Raw genomic sequence first — 23,140 nt, forward strand, 5'->3', positions numbered from 1 at the left:
GTTAACCTATTAAATCTAAAAGTTGCTTGTCCAGTTTACTTAAAATAAGTAGTCAATTATTTGACTCTGTCAACTAAACACTTTAATTGAGAAAATTTTAAACTTTAAACTTTTAAAGCTTGTTTTCTTTTTAAAATATTTTTTTTCTTTGAAATCTGTAATAGGGTACCACTATTAACCCTAGTCAAAATAGAAACTGGTCTGTTAAATAAAATAATAATATAACAAAATCACAGTGAAATATTCACAGTTTCAGATTAGCCTATTTTAGGCTAAATAATTTGATGTTAATGACAATCCATATTGCGCCCGTCCTTTGTACTTTTATTAATTTAATCAACTACTTTGACCACAATGAGCCAGGCTTTAAAAACTATTCGCAGCACTGAAAGTATTCCCCTTTGGAAGAGTAAACTCAGTCCGAAGGATGAAAGAACAAAAACTCATTGTGAGAATAATTTTACAGAGTGAAACACATCATGTCCGCACAGCTGGTGTGCGAATTAAGTGAATAATGGAAAAATATGCGGTATTGAACCGATATGCGATACAAGTATCGGGATCGGTGCATCCCTACTTAAAACATCTTCAATAATTGTAAGAAATAAAGCTGACTACTTCGTGGATTTCACTTATTGTGGGTAATTTTTAGAATGTAACTCCTGCGACAAACGAGGGATAGTTTTTTTTTTTTTAACTAATTGGTCTATTAAATGTACATTGAAGTGTCGAACAAAATCATTTAAATGTGCCCACCTTTTCAAATCAATTCGACCTACATAATCTTAATTTTAAAGCTACCAAACGGGGTGGGATTACGTCCAATCTGGCAACACTACCAAGCAAATGCTCCAGTGCTTCAGGGCATGCGCAAGGAACATTTCTGGCCTTAAGCAAAAGTCTCCATTTGAGAAACAATTGAAATATTAAAGACATTCCAGAGATTTCACTTTCCCATAAATGAGCTCCGAGTGTGTGTGTACCTGTGTGCTGAGTGGTTCTCCATTGCGCAGCCAGCGATATGTGGGTCTGGGCTTTCCTGTGGCTCGACACTCCCAACGGAGCTGCTCTCCGCTGTCCAGTTGAGTGTCATTTATCATGCTGATCCACTGCGGCAGAGCTGTGCAGGAACACAGAGGAGACAAGATCACAGCTCAACAATAAGTACTTTTTCCCCTTCAGATTTGTACTTGTCCTGCTGTAATTTGCAATACTGATGCTTTGGGACAGAAAGACAGACAGATGTCGATTTAACATTACTGTGATACTGATTTTATGCAACAATTCTGTACATACTAAATTATTGTGTTATTATGTTTTAGATGTGTTCTGCTTTTGTTTAGATTTCCACACCTGTGTCCAATTAAAACACAGAGCAGTGTTTCATTTCTGAAAGAATCTGTGCTTTGAACTAATCAATTAAACCAACGGCTCAGTAAGCAATTCATATTAGGAGTTGTTGACTTCGTTGCTGAATGAATCAGTCATTTGAGTGGATAAAATGAATAAATGACTCAGTGACTTACAGTATTTTATGTTACATTGAGTTACAATGACTTTGAAGTAGTAGTCTAGTAAAACTAGTTTAAGCCTGCCCATCTATTCATCCATCCGTTCATCTAACTGTCCATCCATCCATCCATCCATCCATCCATCCATCCATCCATCCATCCATCCATCCATCCATCCATCCATCCATCCATCCATCTATCTATCTATCTATCTATCTATCTGTCTATTCAACCATCCATGTACCCATCATCTATCCATCCATCCATCCATCCATCCGTCTATCTATTTACTTTTCTGTTTATCCATCCATCCATCCATCCATCCATCCATCCATCCATCCATCCATCCATCCATCCATCCATCCATCCATCCATCCATCCATCCATCTTTATATTCTTTATTACCCTCAGCCCCATACAGCAGGGCATGTATTACACACATTAATGTTAACTGTGCCATTTTCAACCCAGGCTCATTCTGAAAACGTAGTCCCACAGACGTTTCTAGAGACCGCGAAATACGTCCCGGCAGGTACGTACAGCTGCAGTTTTTGTTTTTGCAAATCCGCGAGAGGCAGCTGTGTGCGCTTTTTCGCACCTCAAATGCCTCTCGCGAGTGCAATTCGCCCCCGCACTGTTCTCGCGTGAACTCACCAGAGGCCGCTGTCCGACTGACCGGATGATTGACTGCACGACCGGCCAATCGGCTGACCCGCCCTCCTCCTTCCCTAAACAAACCAATTTTACCGATTGACCCCCCCGCCTGCTCACTTCCCTAAACCCGAGCAACAATTTACAAAAGCCGTCCAAAAAAAGAAAAGCCCTGATTTATTTTTACCGCGTTTTCGGTAACATTTGGTAAATGACATACTGGTAACATTTGTTTCAGTAACATTATTGTTTATTGCCTTTTTTATCTGCCAACTACCAAACATTAGAGTAATAGTGTCAGGGTTTCTGTGGCTTTTAAGTCAGATTTAATATTTTTTAGGACCCTTTTTAAGACCATAAATAATTTAATTTTAGACTTACAGTATGCATGGTTAAGATTGTTTCAAATGGCCTGGTATTATAATGAGAAATACTGTAATTGTTTTGAGTTTTTTATTCCTGAATAGGGAATACAATGTTTGGAATGTTCTGTAAAAATGTCTAATGGCTGTTGTAAATTGTATCTCTTTGCAAAAAAAAAAAAAAAAAAAAAAAAAAAAAAAAAAAAAAAAAAAATATATATATATATATATATATATATATATATATATATATATATATATATATATATATATATATATATATATATATATATATATATATAAAACATAGGGTTTTGTTTAGGTAATAAGTAAGTAATGTGTATTTATATTGTGCATATATTGTGTATGGCCATACACCCAAAGCACTTCACAATCAAGAGGGGGGTGCAGCATCCACTTGGATGATGTGATTGCAGCCACAAGACAACAGCGCCAGTGCGCTCATCTCTGTGAATTTAAGACTTTTTAAGGTCTAATATTTCGTTTTTGAAATTTAGGACATTTTAAAAATTTTTAAGACCCAGTTGACACCCTGAGTTGACTGAATATCTGCTTTTATACAAACATAATTTATTAATACCCTTGATTTACACTCTTAAACACAATTAAAGTACCAACAGGGTACTTTCGCTGAGATACAGTACCGCAGTAAAACCATTAAGGGGTTCCACAACATGTTCTATGGATGTTAAATTTTCTTCAAGGAATCGTTAACAGCATAAACACTTAAATTTATACTTATAATGAACAACATGGCTTAAGACACATGTAGTCTTTATTTGCTAGAAACAATACCGATAACTAAATTAAAACATGAAATATTCCCCACTGCTAAAATATAACATTTGATAACTGCAAATTTTACATTTAACAGACAAAAAAGCTTTCACAACCAACTGATGCTCCAACTGTTCCTACACTTTAAAACTTTGTTAACATGCAGTTTGTAGGTAGCCTGTGTCGCATTGTCCTTTCTGCATGAATATGGATGAGACAATCAGTGGGGAGTGTTTTCATTAAAAATGACGAGCAGCAAAGTTCTGAAAGCGGTGAACCTTTTAGTACACAGCATGAAGAGGAATGTCTCTGCATTTCATCTAAGCTAAAAAATACACCAGTCAAATGTTTGGAATCACTTACTCATTGCTCAATAATAGCATTTTACATATTTTAACATGCTAATAGTCATCTGCTATGAGACAACACACATTGAAGGTTATAAATAGAACTAAGGATACTGTACAACAAATCATTTGATTCCTTAATAAGAAGTACTATTACTTTTAGTAATTATCAGAGTTAGGAATTTTAACTGGGGCATATAAAAACAGATGTCAATATCTTATGAGCCTACATTAATGTAACTGTCTTGATCAACAGCGATCTAACAGTTTCACTTGGACTACAGTTTTGCCATCATATGAACTACAACTCCATTCATGCACCACACACACACCTGTCCTGGTTCTCCATCTCCATTAGCTGACAGCACACACTTAGAAACATGACTGTGTATGAGTGTTTGCCAGTACTGGGTTGTAACTGGAAGGATATCCACTGCGTAAAACATATGCCAGAATAATTGGCGGTATGTTCCGCTGTAGCGACTCCTGAAATAGAGACTAAGCTGAAGAAAAATTAACACAACACTATTGTGGTTGCCTACTATATGTAACACAAGCAATTTTATCAAATGGAAGTTGTCATATTTTCTGAGTATTCCAGCTAGAACTGGCAACCTAGAACTAAAAGAATAGTTTATTTCTGAAATAATCATTAACAAATTCCTAATTAACATAAGCGAGCAGAGACATAGGGTCTAGATTCGTTCACACTGCGAGGCTTAGTGCTCAAATCAGATTTATTATTATTTTTTTTTTGCATAGCTGTTCACATTGTTGTTATAAATGTGAGCAATATCATATTTGCCGTGTGAACAGACGATGGTCTTAAACTGACCCGCATGCACAAAAGTACTGTTACGGACAGAACACAATGTCTAATTATGCACACAATACTGTATACTGTATGAAGCGTTGTCAGATCATGCTTATTATGATTATTACCCTTTTTACAGACAACCGTGGTTTGTTTCATGAACTGTAAAGTGTTGTTACAACACAATCTCACGGCAATTCGTAACTTTTTGATTTAGTAGCTAATTCGTTTGAATTCCTACGATCTAATTCGTACAATTTAGTACGATTTGCTCATCCCCCAATGACGGTTGGGTTTAGGGGTGGGGTTAGGTGCCATGCCTCCTTTTTAAAATCGTACAATTTTGTGCGTCTGAACTCGTACGAATTCGTACGAATTAGCCACTAAACTGGCAAGACGAAAAATACTTATGTTTTCTTGTGAGATCAGGCAGGATGTTCTGCTTCCACTAATGTGTATTTCGGCATTTGAGACCGAAAATAAAACACTTGTGATAGAAAACGTTAAACATTGATGATTCATGACTACCACAGTGCACGTCTTTCTGAACACTGGTGTAGTGAGCTCTTCAAGGGTTAATGAGCAGCCACAGACTGAACTGTGAGGGCAGAGTTGGTTTATCTCCATTTGGGTTATTTAATTTTACTTCGTTATAAAAAACAGGCACATGTAGAAGGGGGTTGGGGTGCTCGAGCAACTGCCCTTTTTTTCTCTCTGAGAGACAGTTCCTCCTCAAAATGAAAGTGCCTATCCTTTGCACACGGATCTCCTATCTGCAACACCCCTGACATCTTCAGCTTCAACTCGTGCCCCAATCGTTAACCAGTTTGGTTAACAAGCACCAGTTTGCCTTCAAAATGTTTTTTAAAAAGAACAACCAACTTTCTGTGGTAAAGTTATTGCCCTACGTGCTATTCTTGTCATGACTGTGTATGTCCACTAGATGCCACTGTAGTTCGCCAGCAACTCCCAGCGAACTACAGTGGCTTAAGAACTACATATCCATACATTCTTTCGCGCACACACCCGGTCTTTCATATACTGATTTGCAACCACAGCTGTCTCTGTTTACCGTTAATTACCTGGACTATATATTCAGCCATTCATCCTCTGTTTTGTCAGTTCGTCGTTCGTCCTTGTTGGTATGTGTTTCTGATTCCAGTTTGTATCTTGTCATAGTTGCTAAAGTCTAGTTGTAGTTTAAACAATTTGAGTTCCTCGTTTGTTTGTTTTGTTTGTTACTATGTCACTTTGATTTTTGGATTTTGTCACTGTCACTGCACTATTTCACATTGAAATCTGCACTTGGATCCTACACCCTGTTTTTTGTTCCTGTTTCGATCTCCCAAATGTGACAATTCTACTATGCTGCTGAGGAGTAGATGATGTTTGCAGCACAGAATGATGATGGATGTCGCTCAAAGATTATGAAAAAGTCACATGAAATCCGACATAACCGTTCACACTGCGGTCGTATTGCAAAACATCAGATCTGTGTCTGATTTAAGACTAGATATGAAAGTGGCACAAATCTGAACTGAAAAGATCAGATTCCATGCGGTTTGGTGCTGGTCACACTGTCATTACCTGAGACACATGTGGGAAAAAAAAAAATATATGATTCAGGCCACATTTGACTGCAGTGTGAACGTAGCCAGATTTACCAACAGCTTCTTTAAGTGCATTTAAAATGATTCATGAAAGTCCCACAGTGAAATATTAGTGTTAATTAGTGATAATTGCTTATTTAATTATATTTGCTTTTTATATAATAATGTACTTTTATATTTAAATTATTCACTTAACACCCCTTACTAAGATTTGCAAAAGTCAGATTACTTGTATCGGCACTATTATCTGACATATTCATTCATTTGTTCATTTTCCTTGAGCCTAGTCTTTATTTCAGAGATCGCCACAGTGGAATGAACTGCCAACTATTCCAACATATGTTTTACTCAGCGGATTCCCTTTCAGTCACAACTCAGTACTGTGAAACGCCTATACACACTAATTCACATACATACATTCATACACTAGCCAATTTACATGAGGAGAACATGCAAACTCCACACAGAAAAGCCAACTGGTCCAGTCGCAACCTTCTTGCTGTAAGTTAACAGTGCTAACCCCTGAGTCACCGTGCCACCTATCTAACATATTTAATTCTTAAATGCATAGCCTGCTTTTCGCAAGTGTTGTTAGTAGATCACACACACACACCTTTTCAGCATCTCCTCAGTTTGTTCACAATCTAATTTGCACTGCATTAGACATTATGAAAAGAAGCTGCCTGCACCTTTGTTCTTTAATTCTCTCATTGTCAGTAGAGTCTCACGCAAAACTTTAACCTCCCATCTGGCTTTGGGACTGTTCTCTCACACTAATTTGGTGTTTAGTAAATCTGTCTGAAAGTTTGTCGGGTATTCTGCTGCTTGTGGCATTCCCAACCTTTGCAACTGTTTTGAAATGGAAATGTGCAGGAAAGCTTTAACAAAGACAAATACAACTTAAAATTGCAATGAAACAGAAGTTAAGATTGTCATTCTTTCCCTATTGTGACATACGTCCAATTGAAGCAAAATTATAGCAGGTATTACAATTTTGAATTTTGAAGAATTATTAGCCCTCCATTGATTTTTTTTCCCCTTTTCTTAAATATTTCCTAAATGATATTTAAGAGAGCAAGGAAATTTCCACAGTATGTCTGATAATATTTTTTCTTCCGGAGAAAGTCTTATTTGTTTTATTTTGACTAGAATGAAAACAGTTTTTATTTTTTTAAAAACCATTTTAGTGACAAAATGATAAGCCCCTTCAAGCAATATATATTTTTTGATAGTCAACAGAACAAACCATCGTTATACAATAACTTGCCTAATTACCCTAACCTGTCTACATAATCTAATTAACCTAGTTAAGCCTTTAAATGTCAATTTAAGCTGTATAGAAGTGTCTTGAAAAATATCTAGTCAAATATTATTTACTGTCATCATGGCAAAGATAAAATAAATCAGTTATTAGAAATGAGTTATTAAAACTATTATGTTTAGAAATGTGTTGAAAAAATCTGCTCTCTGTTAAACAGAAATTGGGGAAAAAATTAAACAGGGGGGCGAATAATTCAGGGGGGCTTATAACTCAACTTTATGTATGTATGTATGTATGTATGTATGTATGTATGTATGTATTAGGGATGCAACAATACAGTTAGCCCACGTTTCAATACATACCTCGGTTTTTTAACATGGTATTTGGTTTGGTTCTTATTGCTTGACACGTGTTTTTTTTTTTTTAAAGGAGAGGTTAAGGAGAAAAAAAATAAAAACGATTTATTGCAATACTCATTATGTTTTACCTAAAAGCCAAGAAAAGTACAGTAGCTCCTAGTGTATTGTAAAAAAATAAAAATAAAATAACACTGAAATCTCACAGCTGCTGGTAGCCCATGTACAAAATGGGGAACACATAAAATCCTACACTTTGAAAATAAACATACATGTGGAGTTGATAAAGATAAATCGGCCATTTCAAATAAACATATTTGTACTTAAGTAAACATAAATAAACCATCTTAATGGTTGGCAACAGGAAATGACATGTTTTACACAGTAACAAACTCCTAGAAATTTTATCAGATCAAATCCATGTCCCATTAGTTTAATCCAAAGGCCTTTGTGATGTTAAATTGTGAAGATCTAGAGCAGGGATCACCAAACTTGTTCCTGGAGATCCGGTGTCCTGCAGATTTTAGCTCCAACCCTAATCAAACACGCCTGAACAAGCTAATCAAGGTCTTAGGTATACTTGAAACACCCAGGCAGGTGTGTTAAGGCAACTTGGAGCTAAATCCTCTAGAGCACTGGACCTCCAGGAACGTGATTGGTGACCCCTGATCTAGAGTTTTCGGTGAAGGGCGTGTCTTTGGCTGACTGACAAACTTCAGTGTTTTGCCATGGAAGAGGAAGTCAATGCCCTTTCCAAGTCCGAGAGAAAGCCCCAGCCTTTTTATCGTTGCTTGCAGCTTTAATTAAAACTATTATGTTTGGAAATGCGTAAAAAAAAAAAAAAAAATTCTTTCCGTGAAACAGAAATTTGGGAAAATATGGATGGGGCTAATAATTCTGACTTCAACTGTACATATAAAAATAAGAAGAGCAAATTTTGATTTCATGCTAGCTTTAAATTACTGCTCTTGAAGAGGGTTAGAAAACTTACTGCCTCCATTCATTCAATCCACCATTCCTCACTCCAGACCTATAGTAGGGACAATAATGCCAAGCCACAGCCTCGAAGAGGATGCACATCCCTGCCCACTGGCGGCTTTTGACTCATTGCTCACCCATGACACGTTTGTCGATTTGCAGCTGCTGCACGTGACTTATAATTCACACAAGCTCCGACAGACGGCTAACCCTCACTGAGAGAGAACCTAGCTGAAGGCAAGCCTTCAATCACATCTGTCGGAGAAAGAGGGAGGAGCATGCAGACTGGATTGGGCGCATGCAAATTGTAAGAGTAGACATGTGTCTGGAATACAGTTCCCAGGTAAGAACATAGTTGTGTGCCTCATTGTGGAGTTTGACAGTTGACAGACTAACATTTGGGCATGCTGTGTTTTAAAAGCCAAGATTGAATGTTCAGAACTTCTAATGCATTGGTTGAAATTTAACTCTTTGCCTGCCGTTAACAAGATATCTTGTCAGTTATAGAAGCAATGAAATCAAAATGTACTTTTTATATTAGTGGTATACAGTTAAAGTCAGAATTATTAGCCCCCTGTATATATATATATATATATATATATATATATATATATATATATATATATATATATATATATATATATATATTTTTTTTTTTTTTTTTTTTTTCCTATTTCTGTTTAACAGAAATAGTATTTAGCTTTTTTAATACATGCCTAAACATAATAGCTTTAATGTCTACTAACCAATCTATTATATATTTGCCATGGTGACAATACATAATATTTCAATAGATTTTTTAAGATATTAGTATTCAGTCTAAAGTGCAACTTAAAGGCTAGGTTAACTAGGCAAGTTAGGCTAATTAGGCAAGTCATTTTTAAAATGATGGTTTGGTCAGTAGGGCTAATATTGTTGACCTTAAAAGGTTTTTTTCTAGAAATTAAAACCGTTTTCCTTCAGTTTAGTCCATTTATGCATCAGGGGTCGCCACAGCGGAATGAACCTCCAATTTATCCAGCATATGTTTTACACAGTGGATGCCCTACCAGCTGCAACCTAGTACTGGGAAACATCCATACACACTCATTCACACACATACACTATGACCAATTTAGTTTATTCGATTCACATATACCACATGTCTTTAGACCGTGGTGGAAACCAGAGCACCTAGAGGAAACCCATGAGGAAAACATGCAAACTCCACACAGAAATGCCAACTGAGACTCAAACCAACAACCCTTTTGCTGTGAGGCGACAGTGCTAAACATTGAGCATCAGTGTCGCCCAAACATATTTCAAAGAAACTCATGAATGATGCCCTATGCTTGTTTTGAACCTAACCAGCCAATCATGCATATGATTTATTGAGTCATTGTAAATTTTAACCATAATCTATTAGTGTGATTTTTAGTTTTATTTTTTTACTCGGATGTGGCCTGTGATTATAAAATTCAAAACAAATTTAAACCATTTGGAACAAGAAATTCAAAATTTTGCCCCTATAACAAAGATTATTGGTAAGACTTTATTTTGATGGTCCATTTGAGTATTAGCAGACTGTCTGCTTAATATCAGTTGATACTGCTCCTTCAACAGACTTTTAACTGACCAGAAGAAAGTTTGCAAGTACATGTCAACCTACACTATCCCTGAGCGCAACCCTAACCCCAACCTAACAGTCTACTCATAATCTAATGAGAATTAGTTAGCATGTAGATGCAATGTAACTTAAATTCAACAAACGGACCATCAAAATAAAGTGTGATCAGATTAATATTTATCAAATAAAGACCCTGCAGTGTTACTTTAGATTTGATAATTCATTTTTTTACTTCAATATTGTAATATTCTACCAAAAACCATGACGCACAGTTTACATCATTTTAATCTGCACCTACATTTTTAATAAAGTTTTTATATACAATTTTGGAATACTTCCCAAACAGTTACTCATATGTTGTAATTATATTCATATCGCAATATACAGTTGAAGTCAGAATTATTAGCCCCCCTTTGATATTCTTTCTTTTTTAAATATTTCCCAAATGAAGTGTAAAAGAGCAAGGAAATTTTCACAGTATGTCTGATAATAATTTTTCTTCTGAAGAAAGTCCTTAGATTTGTGTTATTTTGTCTAGAACAAAAGCAGTTTTAAATTTTGAATGAACCATTATAAGGCTAAAATTATTAGCCCCTTTAAATTATTTTTTTTTTCGATAGTCCACAGCAGTGGTCCACAACCACCAGGCCGCGGACCGGTACCGGTCCGTGGAACAATTGGTACCGGGCCACATAAGAAATCATAAATTATGTCGAAAATATTCCCCCCGCGACTTGGTTTCTTCCATTCACCCCCGCCATCTCACGTGAAATGGACTATGCCAAAATCCACCACGGAGCGGGAGGAACAATCGCTAGAATATAGCTCAGTGGTGGTTGTTGATAGTTTAAAGTTATAAAACGGGTATTATAGAGTCCAAATCAGCAGAGCATTTAAGGATTGTGCATATAACGTTAAGTGTATAAGTAAGTACCCGAAATAATTGCAATATGTATCTATATGGAGTTTCACATAATCATACTCATTAGGGCTGTAACATGCCAATGCATACATTTAATTCGACTATATGGTTGTTTTATTGTTAACATGTTCATTAGTTGAAATATTTGGCACAGATGTTATGTATTTGATGCATATAAACCTTGATTGAAACATAATCAGACCGCGATAGTGCAACTAGCGCATGCCCACTGAGTTGTTTATGATTAACCTGGATGCACGAGCGCAGCAGCTATGTTCATGTGAAGACCCCCCCGGCCCACACTGGTCGGTTGTAAAATTGACAACCGTTGACCAGTCCACGGTGATAAAAAAGGTCGGGGACCACTGGTCTACACAACCAACCATCATTATACAATAAATTGCGTAATTACCCTAACCTGCCTAGTTGACCTAATTAATCTAGTTTAGCATTTAAATGTCACTTTAAGCTGTATAGAAGTGTCTTGAAAAATATCTAGTAAAATCTTATTTACTGTCATCATGGCAAAGATAAAATAAATCAGTTATTAGAGATGAGTTACTAAAACTATTATGATTAAATATTTATTCAAAAAAGCTTCACTCCATTAAACAGAAATTGGGGGAAAAAAATAAACAAACAGGGGTGGTAAAACTTCAGGGCGGCTAATAATTCAGTCTTTAACTGTATATCACGGAAATACAAAATATCACAATGAAAGTTTTTATTTTTTCATATATATAGAACAGCCACCAAACATCATTACAGAAATCTTGTTCTTATTGGTTTCAATTATGTTTGACTAACAAATATCAATTACAAAGTATATTAGTTCAATTATGCTGAAGGAATCCAAATTATTGCACCTTTTATATGCAATCGGATTACATAAATCTTATTTGTTAGGCCTTAATATTTTTTTTTTTTGAGGGTATCAGCTATTAAATTGTTCCAAAAGTATGTTACCATTATTTTTTGGCTTTTCTATACATTGTAAAAAATATATATGATCAATTAGTCATGACAGCTTATGTTTTTAGTTCATTGTAACTATTATTGAACTAGGTTAATCATGTTCTAACTTAATTGTTATGCTATGCAAACTTTTTTAAAAGACAGTTTAACATGATATAAGTTCAATAGAGTCATAAGGTTAATTTGATTTGATCCATTTAACTTTATGTTTATTATTTTCTTAGTGTGATCAGGTCTTCATTTCCTTTAAGATTCATGGAGAGTGGCAGCACAGTTCATCTCACACAGGTACTGAACTACAGACGACGGAGAGAACACAATAAAAGTATATTTGGACATTGTTGTGACGGATAAGACAAACAGCTGTTGTTTTGTCAAGCTTTGTTCATCCAGACCCTGTGATGAATCATAAATCCCAGTGACAGTCATAAACCTCTTAAATCCAGGTTTTCATAAAATCACCAGGACACTGCATTCATCTTGTGGCCCGCTGATACACTTACTTTTATGACATAACGCACTTCATCTAAGTCACGAACGCTATCGAACGGATAAAGAGAGAGGAGTCTGGGAAAGATGAATGGAGGCCCCGGACGCTTGTATGAGGCCCCTATCAAAGCTACAGTGGGTCAGGGGAAATATGTGGGTCAAAAATACAGCATTTTCAGCTACACAAGCAGGAATAATGATAAAATAGCCTCTAAAATTTAATTAGACCAAAGTCTTCTTAGGACAGTGCCATTTTGTCCTCATAAAACTTTGACAGAAATGTAAGCTGGCCAACTTTGCTTAAATTTATACCTTCTGTCATAAAGGGCAGGAAGAATTATGCCAAAGGAAGAGAGAGATGGTGCCCGGTGGAATAATTTATGAAGGAACCTAATCAGGAATGGACCCAATGGATCCTGTTCCCACATTACTGCGATACATTACTTCAAAGTATGAATAAGAATAACTCTTGTAAAACTTTTTACATTTTTCGATGACAATAGGAGCAGATCTTGTAAAACTTGAGGTATTATGGTGGTATGAGTAGTTCCAAGAGCAACTTAAGTGTTGCTGTAAATGATTGTTAAAACAAAGCCAACCATTATGGGTGCGATTTTGGCAAGTAGAATGTGATCTTGGATTAACAACTATGTTATAATTCCTTTATGAAAATGTAACGCATACCTAATCCCTACCTTTAACCCTAACTCTAAATAAAACCCCAAGAATAGGGGCAATTAATAGTTGGATAACAATGACCTAGAACCACATAACTCTAACTGTAAAGGCTCGTTCACCCCATGACGTGTCAGGGTTCTGCCACTCTGGTATTGTAAATTCTTGTTTCATTGGCAGAGTTCAGACACTAGCTCTGTATTGTCCTGTATGTCATTGTGTCTCTGTTCTGTCATTGTGTCTCCATTCTGTCATTGTTTCTCTGTATGGGTGCCATCGTGAGCGCTCAGACCATGCGCACTCCCGCTTGATGCGTGCTGACCATCGCGCTGTTTCATTCTCAGCGTCTCAATCTGGTTGGTTTTGGTTTCGGTTGGCGCTGAGATGAAACATGTGTGTTGCATTTGTGTGAGCGCACAGTAAGGCGTTTTAATCTATCGTGTGCTTGTGTCTTGCATCTGTATATGTTTGTGTCGTCTAAGCACATGGCTCTGTGTTTACATTGTGGCCGCATGGTTCAGTCTTGTGCTTTAGTGTTCTTGTGCCGTTTTATGTGAGCACATGGCTTGTTGTGTTTTCTATTCATGTGCTCTTCCGTCTATTGTCTAGTCTCACCCTTCTTGTTAACCCATTATTGGTTCCTTGTGTTCACCTGTTTGTGTGTTAATTATTTCTGCTTATATTCTCCTCATGTCTGCAGTCCTGTGCCAGTTCGTCGTCATTTCCTGCCTTGTTCTGTCCTCCAGTCCTGATCCCTGCCAGCTTGCCCAGTCTAGTACGTTTTGATTGTTTCTTTGTTTCACTAATGTTTTCCCCCTCGGAGTTGTTTGTTTTGCCTTTTTATTTTATTTTATTAGAAATGAATAACCCTTTACCCTGCAATTGGGTCCTCGCTCCTTTTTCACCTCTCTGAAATCTTGACAGAACACTTTTTGCTTGAGCTTTTTGTTGACAGCTAATGCCTTGTGAGTAAACATAGGACACCAATGTCATTATGCACACTAATTTATAAAATTTCAGGTGTAAAAGCATCATTTTAAACACATATCAATCTCAATATGTCAATCTCAATCTGACCAGGCTCAATCTGAAAAAACGTACCCTTATAAATATTTCTGTAGAGTGCCAAATACGTCCCAGGAAGTAAGTTTTTTTTTTTAGATGTGAATCCACCAGAGTCCGCTGTGTATGCATTTTGAGATCTCAAATTTCTCTCGTGAGTGCCATTTGCACCTGCTCCTCTCATGTAAATCTACAAGACGCTGCTGTCGACTGACTGACTGACTGATTAACCCAACGTCCTCCATCCCTAAACCCAAAAAAGCACATATTGACCCACCAATCTACTTCCCTAAACTTAACCGACAGTGTTTTCAAAAGCAAGAAAAATAAAAGCCCACACGGCAGCCTGATTTTTCCCACGTTTTTTAGATTTTACCACATTCTCGCCCTGTTATTTACTTTTTTTTTTTTTTTTTGGCTTTCGTTTTTTACTAGACTAGAACGCTGTTGTAGCGGTCAACTTTGCTCCACATCATAAGTCCACCGACGTTTGCAGCGATCCACAGGACAAACTGGTAACAGCAGAAAAGCCATCCACACAGTCAGCTGGTAAGTGCGAAATGGAAGCTCATCATACCGTCCTGCAGTGTTCGTTTTAAAGACAAAATGCAGCCATACAGTATGAACCTAAGGCTACATAATTTGTGATCTCCAGAAATGTATATAGGGCTACGTTTTCAAATTGAGCTTTATGATAGAAGCAACAGCACGTAAATCAGTAGGAGTGGAAATCAGCAAACAGGAATTGATGGTGAGTTTCATTTCCATTTTTCTTTCCAAACTTGCAAGTTCTTTACCACAATTACTCTGCTCAACACCGATGATAATCACCTGAGTTTGAATGAAGAAAAATATCTAGAAATACACTGACAATAAATGTGAGAGAAAAGCGTACCGGTGTGCACAAGCTTTAAACTCAAACCCTGTAACCTTAACCCCTAAATCTGATTGGCTCATTGGAATGTTGTTCCAGGATCAGCATAGATGCAGGAACATGTCTTACTTGGTGAAATCAAAGAAACTAGTATCTATAATAGTCTATTACCGTATCTCAGTATGGTTAAGATGCAATAAGCATTAGGAAAAACGTTTGATTGAATATATTACAATGACTAAATGGAAAGTGAGCACATCTGCACATGTTTGGCAGAGTTATGTTTATATGGTTTAAAGGGCTATAAGCAATCACCAACGCAATCTATATGAATTCATTTTTAATTAGTGGCTAACTTATATAAACTTGTATGATCTCATTTGTGCATCTTGGTATAGTTTGAGCAACCACAAATGTTCATTGGGTTTGGGGGACACCGTTTCTCAGCGCTTTTTCCAGTGGATCACAATGAATTTTTCATTAAAACTGATCAGTTAAATTATCAATATTATGTCAAATACTTTTATAACAGTGTTATTAATATTTGATGACATTGTAATTACATAAATAAACTTGAACCACAGTACACCGTAAACAAAATCGATGAATTTATTTTCTAAAAGTGAGTTAATCCACTTGACTTAACTTTTATAATTGTGCACATATTTTGTTTTCTTAATTACTCTCTTTTTTTAGCTAAAGTCTTCTAATCACTTTTTACAGTTCAGTAGACGTCAAGAAAAATATTAACAACACTGTTATATTATTCATGGCACAGTTATAATGGCCTCACACCGATCATGTTTATGACAGATTTATGACAAGTTATGTTGTCTTGATAATGTCAAGTCGTCATGATAAACACATCTCAAACAATGTCACCTTTGGATTTAAAAGGACATAACAGACACATAATGAATGCCACCTCGCTCATAGTCATGACATGTGTTCCTTACTAAAAGATAAAGCTTTTTGGGGATTTATAAAGGCTTTGTAAGACAAATGAAGGTTTCTCCTTCACATGAATACATGCAGTTATATTCATCCAGCAGGCAAAGATCATTAGTGCAATCACAAAAGGAAAGCAATAGCATATCTCTTCCAAACAACCCACATGATTTGAAGCATCATTCATGTCCGTAGGACAAACCTGAATTGGCTTTCACCATTATCAGTTCTCCACTTGCTCATTTACATTTATTCATTTAGTAGATGCCTTTATCACTTACTTACAAATGAGGAGCACCACAAAGTGATTCATCCTGCTCATTTTCATTCTTATCGCATATATATATTGAAAGCACAAAGCATGTAGAACTGTCCTTTTTAATGATCAGCAGGACGTGTTTTTCTGTACTCACTGTAGACCTGCAGGTGTCCTCTGAAAGCGGTGCCTCCTCTGGTGTTCTCAGCTTTACACTCGTAACTCCCAGAATCCTCCAGCTGGATGTTGGGGATCTCAAGAACAGCCTGTGATTTGCGAAGACGGGCCTTTTTGGGAATGTTTCCACTCATCTTCCTCCAGGTGATTGTGGGGACAGGACTGAGGACAAAAAGTAAATATATAAATAATAATAAATACAAAACATAAATATTTAAATGAAAACATCTAAATGCTTTCTTTTATACCATCTTAAATATTTAATAAAAAGGTATAGACTCAAGGCACTTGAGACTAGCAAGATTTTGTTTTTGAGAATCTCAACCAACTTTTTAGACTTTGGAACAATCCAATTTGACACATGTAAAACATATCTCTTAATGAACAGTTTCCAGTTTTCAGCCGATTTGAACGTTATCTATCAATGGAATGGGCATTATTAGTGGTTATCTGCTGAAAGACATGGGCCAGTAGCCGCAGAAGGCTGTTATCATTCATCCACTAGGTTAATCAGCTATAGATCACATATGGCTGCGGCCAGAAGTTAACGAGAATTATTTATTTAATTTATAAAATTTCCCATTAATTGTATTTTGTTAATATCTACCCCTTCTACACCAACCCTAAACCCAACCATCACAGTAATGTAAAGACAGATCTGGATCTGGAGTCTTCTCTATTATTATATATGTATGTATTATTATGCCGTGACTGTTGCTCAGTGAAGTGATTGGTGGTCTTTGAAAGATTAGTTGTTTTTTTGTTTATTTTAACATCCTGATTAAACAATATCAAATATCAAATAAATAAAAAATAAAAAAATAAAATAAATAAATAAAAAAAACATCCATATCTCAGCGGGGTCCGTCATGTTTTTAGGCCCTGTTTTTGGGTTTGTCCTTTAAACATTTCCGTTGTGTTACGTGCATATTTGCAAGTGTTGTGACCAATTTGCTGCGTGTTTCTTGAGTTTTTTGTGTTGTGACCAATAGCGATGCGTTTATTCAGTTTTTTGTGTTGTGACCAATAGCTGCACGTTTCTTCAGTTGTTTGTGTTGTTACCAATAGCTGCGTGTTTCTTCAGTTGTTTGTGTTTTTACCAATAGCTGCACGTTTTTTTCAGTTGTTTGTGTTGTTACCAATAGCTGCACGTTTCTTCAGTTGTTTGTGTTGTGACCAATAGCTACGCGTTTCTTCAGTTGTTTGTGTTGTGACCAATAGCTGCGCGTTTCTTCAGTTGTTTGTGTTGTGACCAATAGCTGCGCGTTTCTTCAGTTGTTTGTGTTGTGACCAATAGCTGCTCATTTTTTCAGTTGTTTGTTTTGTGACCAATAGCTGCACGTTTCTTCAGTTGTTTGTGTTGTTATCAATAGCTGCGCATTTTTTCAGTTGTTTGTGTTGTTATCAATAGCTGCGCGTTTTTTCAGTTGTTTGTGTTGTGACCAATAGCTGCTCGTTTTTTCAGTTGTTTGTTTTGTGACCAATAGCTGCGCGTTTCTTCAGTTGTTTGTTTTGTGACCAATAGCTATGCGTTTCTTCAGTTGTTTGTGTTGTGACCAATAGCTGCGCGTTTCTTTAGTTGTTTGTGTTGTGACCAATAGCTGCGCGTTTCTTCAGTTGTTTGTGTTGTGACCAATAGCTGCGCGTTTCTTCTGTTGTTTGTGTTGTGACCAATAGCGGTGCCTTTCTTTAGTTGTTTGTGTTGTGACCAATAGCTACGCGTTTCTTCAGTTGTTTGTGTTGTGACCAATTTGCAACGTGTGCTGTCAAATTGATAAGTATCATTTCTTTATTTGCTGGTGTTTTTGCAATTGCATGTACTTAAATTGCAGAGCGTTAAGCTCTCTTGGCCACCATAGTTGAAAGTAGAACGACTGAAATTGATTAATTGAATTAGCTATTTTAGCTTAGGAGAGGGCATCACTTCATGGCAGTGTCTTCAATGGACATCACTGGCTGTAATGTCTGCAGTGCGTGTTGACAATGTCTGAAACACAACATGATTTATTCTGATTGCTAGATTAGAATCCAATATATACAAAGTTATATATAACTTTTTTACACATAAATAAGTGAAACTGAATCTCTGAATTATGCATTTCACACAAAAAAAAAAAAACACCTTTTATCAACCTCACAGAACCCAATTGTTGCATTATAATCTATCTGAGAATGCTCAGTCTAAAAAAACAGCCATACTTCATGTTACGAAAACCACTTTCAAAAAAGCAATTCCTTTATCTCCGCTCGAAACGTGTATCTGTGCTAATTTGTAAAGCTGATACCCGTGGTCTCTTTGAAAGTACGAACAGGACAATCTGATACGGCAGCAGTCTGTAAGTGGCTGTGTACTGGGAAACACAATAAACGTCTTGATAGCTGTGCAGATAAGCAGTATTTGTACACTGCCATCCATCCCTATTTGCGGCAGCAGCGGGCATGCGATATGACCTCCTAGGTGCGCCGCCCGCGTGTAGATAACCTGCTCTATCAGACACGATCAGCGCTGCTACACGGTGACAGCTCCATTTCACAGCCTTCCAACGATGGAAATGTGACGCCGAGGAAAACCCCAGCGCCGCCATCAATCATCCGCACCCCCCGTCTGATAAAGACATAGCATTTCTAAGTCCTTCTACCCCTCTACATCCGCTTACATTGAACAAGGACATTTATCCACACAGGATGAAGTTTTTGACCTGTCAGTTTAAATCACAACGGGTCTATGAGAAAACTTGCTGAGGTCTACTACAGTTTACATTAGGAATTCAAGGTTGACTTGATTACAAGCATGACTTTAGCGTAATTTCTTTATTTCAGATGTTCATTCATTCATTTTCCTCCAGCTTAGTCTCTATTTCAGAGGTCGCCACAGTGGAATGAACCACCAACTATTCCAGCATATGTTTTATGCAGCGGATGCCCTTCCAGCTGCAACCCAGCACTGGGAAACACCCATACACACTCATTCACATGCACACTCATACAATATTAACAATTTAGTTTATTCGATTCACCTATAACGCATGTCTTTGGCCACATGTATTTGGACTGTGGGGGAAACCAACGCAAACACGGGGAGAACATGCAAACTGCAAACAGAATTGCCAACTGGTCCAGCTTGGACTCAAACCAACGTGAGTCGATTTGTATTTTGGACTGCATAAAAGAGAGTTGAATATGTTTAACACAAATCAAACGCTTCCAGACTTTAGGTTTTAGTGTTTGTTTTCTTCTGTTGAACACAAAAAAAGGTATTTTGAAGAATGTTGAAAATTGGTAACCAATGGCATGCAGCTATATAGACAAAATGATTAGCTCTCCTGTAAAATTTTATTTAACTTTTGCAAATATGTCCTGCTCAACACATTTCTAAACATGCTGTAATCAGTTTAATAACTAAGTTATAATAATTAATCAAAGTAAAAGACCTTTGGTGTTTTACGGTCAGTGTAGATCCATCTAGAGGATACCAAATAAGGAAGCAGATAGCACTTATTTGTAGACCTTTAACTTTCTGACCACTTTTGATCTGGCAAGTTGCATGGTAAAAGACTGGGTAGACTACCTTTTCTGTCGCAGAACAAGCAGTAGGCGGCCGACTTACCAGTCGCATGCAAACTTCTGACTAAGAATCAAGCTGGAGAGCCCAAATGGGGAAGGCAGGGGCGTAGCAGACATTTTAAAAGTGGGGGTACAGCTGAATGATATTCAAAACTTTATGTTCATACAATTATTATGACCATACAATTATTTTCTAACCGAAAGAGCGGGGAGGAGGGGAGAACAAAACCAAAAACCACCCAGCTATACAGTATACACAGTCCAGACAGCCTATAACAAGCTGTCTGTATAAACACACAAGCACGCATGCACACGCACACACACACACACACATAAGCACCAAGCACACACACAGACAAAGCTCTCACTCTCATTCGCGCGCACACACACACACTCACACACACAGCAACAAACAAGCTAAACACAGCATCACACTCATTCACGTCTCATTCACACACATACATACGCGTGCTCGCTCACTTGGGAGCGATATTGCTAGACGGCCTGCTCTCGTCCAAAATTAAACCAGTTACTGACCGCTCCTGCGCTTTATTTGGAAATTTATTCCCGTGCCATAGAAATCTGGTCGGGTCCCGCAGACCTCTACCCCCATCCCCCTGGTTGCAACACCCCTGGGTGAAGGCATGTGAAATTGGCCACGCATGGTCCCCAATGAAAGAATAACTGAAAGTATAGTGTATCTGAAATAATCAAATCCCTAAATTTATTAACTGGTGATGAATGTGATATGTTATTATTTAGAAACACAGTCTAAATTTAATGATCACTTAAAATTGGAGTCAGATTACATTCGGATCTGGAAATAAATAAGTAAATAAATTCTGATAAATAGCAGAATTAGCTATAGAAAAGGCTTTTCAAATGCATTTAATCTTCGACCATTCATTGGATTTAGTCGTTGGGCCAATAGAATGGATGATTACAGTGGGTTCTGACGTCAACTCAATTTTATTTCCAAACAAAATGCAACGTCTCACAACATTGGGGTACAATGTCAATCTGATGACATTTCAACGTCCTGTGCCTGCTAGGAAATGACATGGCAATCTTAGTCTAATTCATATAATAATCAACTAATTTCATTAGTGTTTGTCATGATGGTGGTATATAATGTTTTACTAGCTGTTTTAGTAGATACAAGTAGTTTAAAGTTTAGTTAAAAGATTTAACTGGGTTAATTAGTTTAACTAGTTAACTTGGGTTTGTAAGAATGTAAATCATGGGTCTCAAACTCAATTCCTGGGGGACCGCAGCTCAGCACAGTTTTGCTCCAACCCTAATCAAACACAGCTGATCCAACTAATCAAGAAATGCGTCCTAAATCTCATACTTATGCACTATTCTACGCCATTTTGTAGTATAAATAGTGTAAGTAGTGCATTTACATTGCAAACTCTAAAAATAATAAGTGCACTTGAATTACCCGGATGATGCACTCGTTCAACCGATAATATGAAGTGTGGTAGGATGGACACTTTACGCACTCAACCACAAAAGCTTTGCTCGTGTCGCTGAACGGGCGGAGCTGAAATAATGCAACTGGAATAAATACAGCAGTCGCAATCGTTTGATCTCATATGAAGCAAGAGATCATGATGACAGATGATGACATGTGCAGGTGTTGTAGTGCTGTCCCATTTCTTAGGGGTAAATTTTGAAACCATTCCCGTTCACACTCTGTTTCAAGGGTCAAAGTGACAGGGAAGAGGTACGGAAACAGAAATAGGATTAGGCCTAAATGTGTTTAATGGGATGTTTTTTTTTGTGTTTTTTTTTCTGGGGACTCTAACCTTTCAAAATAAACTGTGATGTACAAGAATGAATGTGTGTGTATGTGTCTAGTTATTATTATGATTTTTACTCCATATCAAATAAGCATTTTCTGTTTAACTTACACAAATGTAGCAAATACATTCTTTATAAGCTTCCCATTGAAAAAACAAATAGCTACATTCGCTGCTTGAGAGTTGTAGCTTTAGACTGATGTATAGTTTGTCAAGATTACTCTTCATTTTGATTAAATCTATTCATAAACACTGACATGTGCAAAAACAACTCCCCAGTGCATCCACATCCTGGCGCAGGCTAAGAAGTTAAAATGTTAAATACATTTATTATTTCCCCCTCTAAACCTTAATAAATCTTACAACTTAATAAGTTCTTATGAATAAAAGTAAATGAAATATTCAAGCGCAAATCATCTGAATACAACAATTCATACCAAAACACCCAACCATTCTTCTTTAAATGATGTGAGAAGCATCCAGAAAGGTTACACCTTCAACAAAATGTCAGCGTGCATGAAAGCGGTCCCTCTTGTCACCCCGGTAACATTTTCGGGCACCAGACCCATTCACCATTATAAGCTGGCAGTTTGCCTTTGAAAGTGTACGGTACAATGCCGCCTCTGAAAAGCATCCCTGCAGACATTTCAGGCCGACCGCCTGCTCCACTGACAATAAACCCTCAGCATTTCCCTGCACACAATGCCAAGCCCTCAGCCGACCCCACCGCTAGCTTGTCATACACACTGAGTGACAGCGTGACACTGAAAGTACTTCTTCGCTCAGTTTAGTTCATTATAGAGAATGACATTTCATAATAATGTGAACTGATAAATCATTTATTTGTTGGTAAGTGGAACGAGGCCTAAAGTTCATCACAGGATTTGCTATCAGCCGTAAATGAGGTATGGCGAGCTGTCAGAACATTTTCTTTGCAGTTATATGGATTCAAACTACATTATGGCACAATAAAAGACTCTGTTAAACTGTACACTTTTAAATCTTATGATTAAAAACTGATGGCAGAGATCAAGGTTCTAGAATTAATTTTAAAACTGGATTACTAAATGTTGTTATATATATATATATATATATATAT

General features: G+C 37.0%; 1 protein-coding gene across 12 annotated transcripts in view; it reads right to left on the bottom strand.

Annotated features, from left to right (window-relative positions):
- Positions 1–23,140, bottom strand: part of cntn5 (contactin 5) — a 444,462-nt gene that overhangs the window by 99,699 nt on the left and 321,623 nt on the right. For all 12 annotated transcript variants that reach the window (XR_012393602.1, XM_073928913.1, XM_073928910.1 and 9 more), the window contains 2 exon segments: positions 16,653–16,834; positions 984–1,120 (listed from right to left, as the gene is read on the bottom strand). Coding sequence is in view for 11 of the 12 variants with exons in the window: in XM_073928913.1 (XP_073785014.1) it covers positions 984–1,120; positions 16,653–16,834 (319 nt within the window). In the remaining variant the exon portion in view is untranslated.

This window comes from Danio rerio, chromosome 18, assembly GCF_049306965.1.
Source record: "Danio rerio strain Tuebingen ecotype United States chromosome 18, GRCz12tu, whole genome shotgun sequence".
Taxonomy (NCBI): domain Eukaryota; kingdom Metazoa; phylum Chordata; class Actinopteri; order Cypriniformes; family Danionidae; genus Danio; species Danio rerio.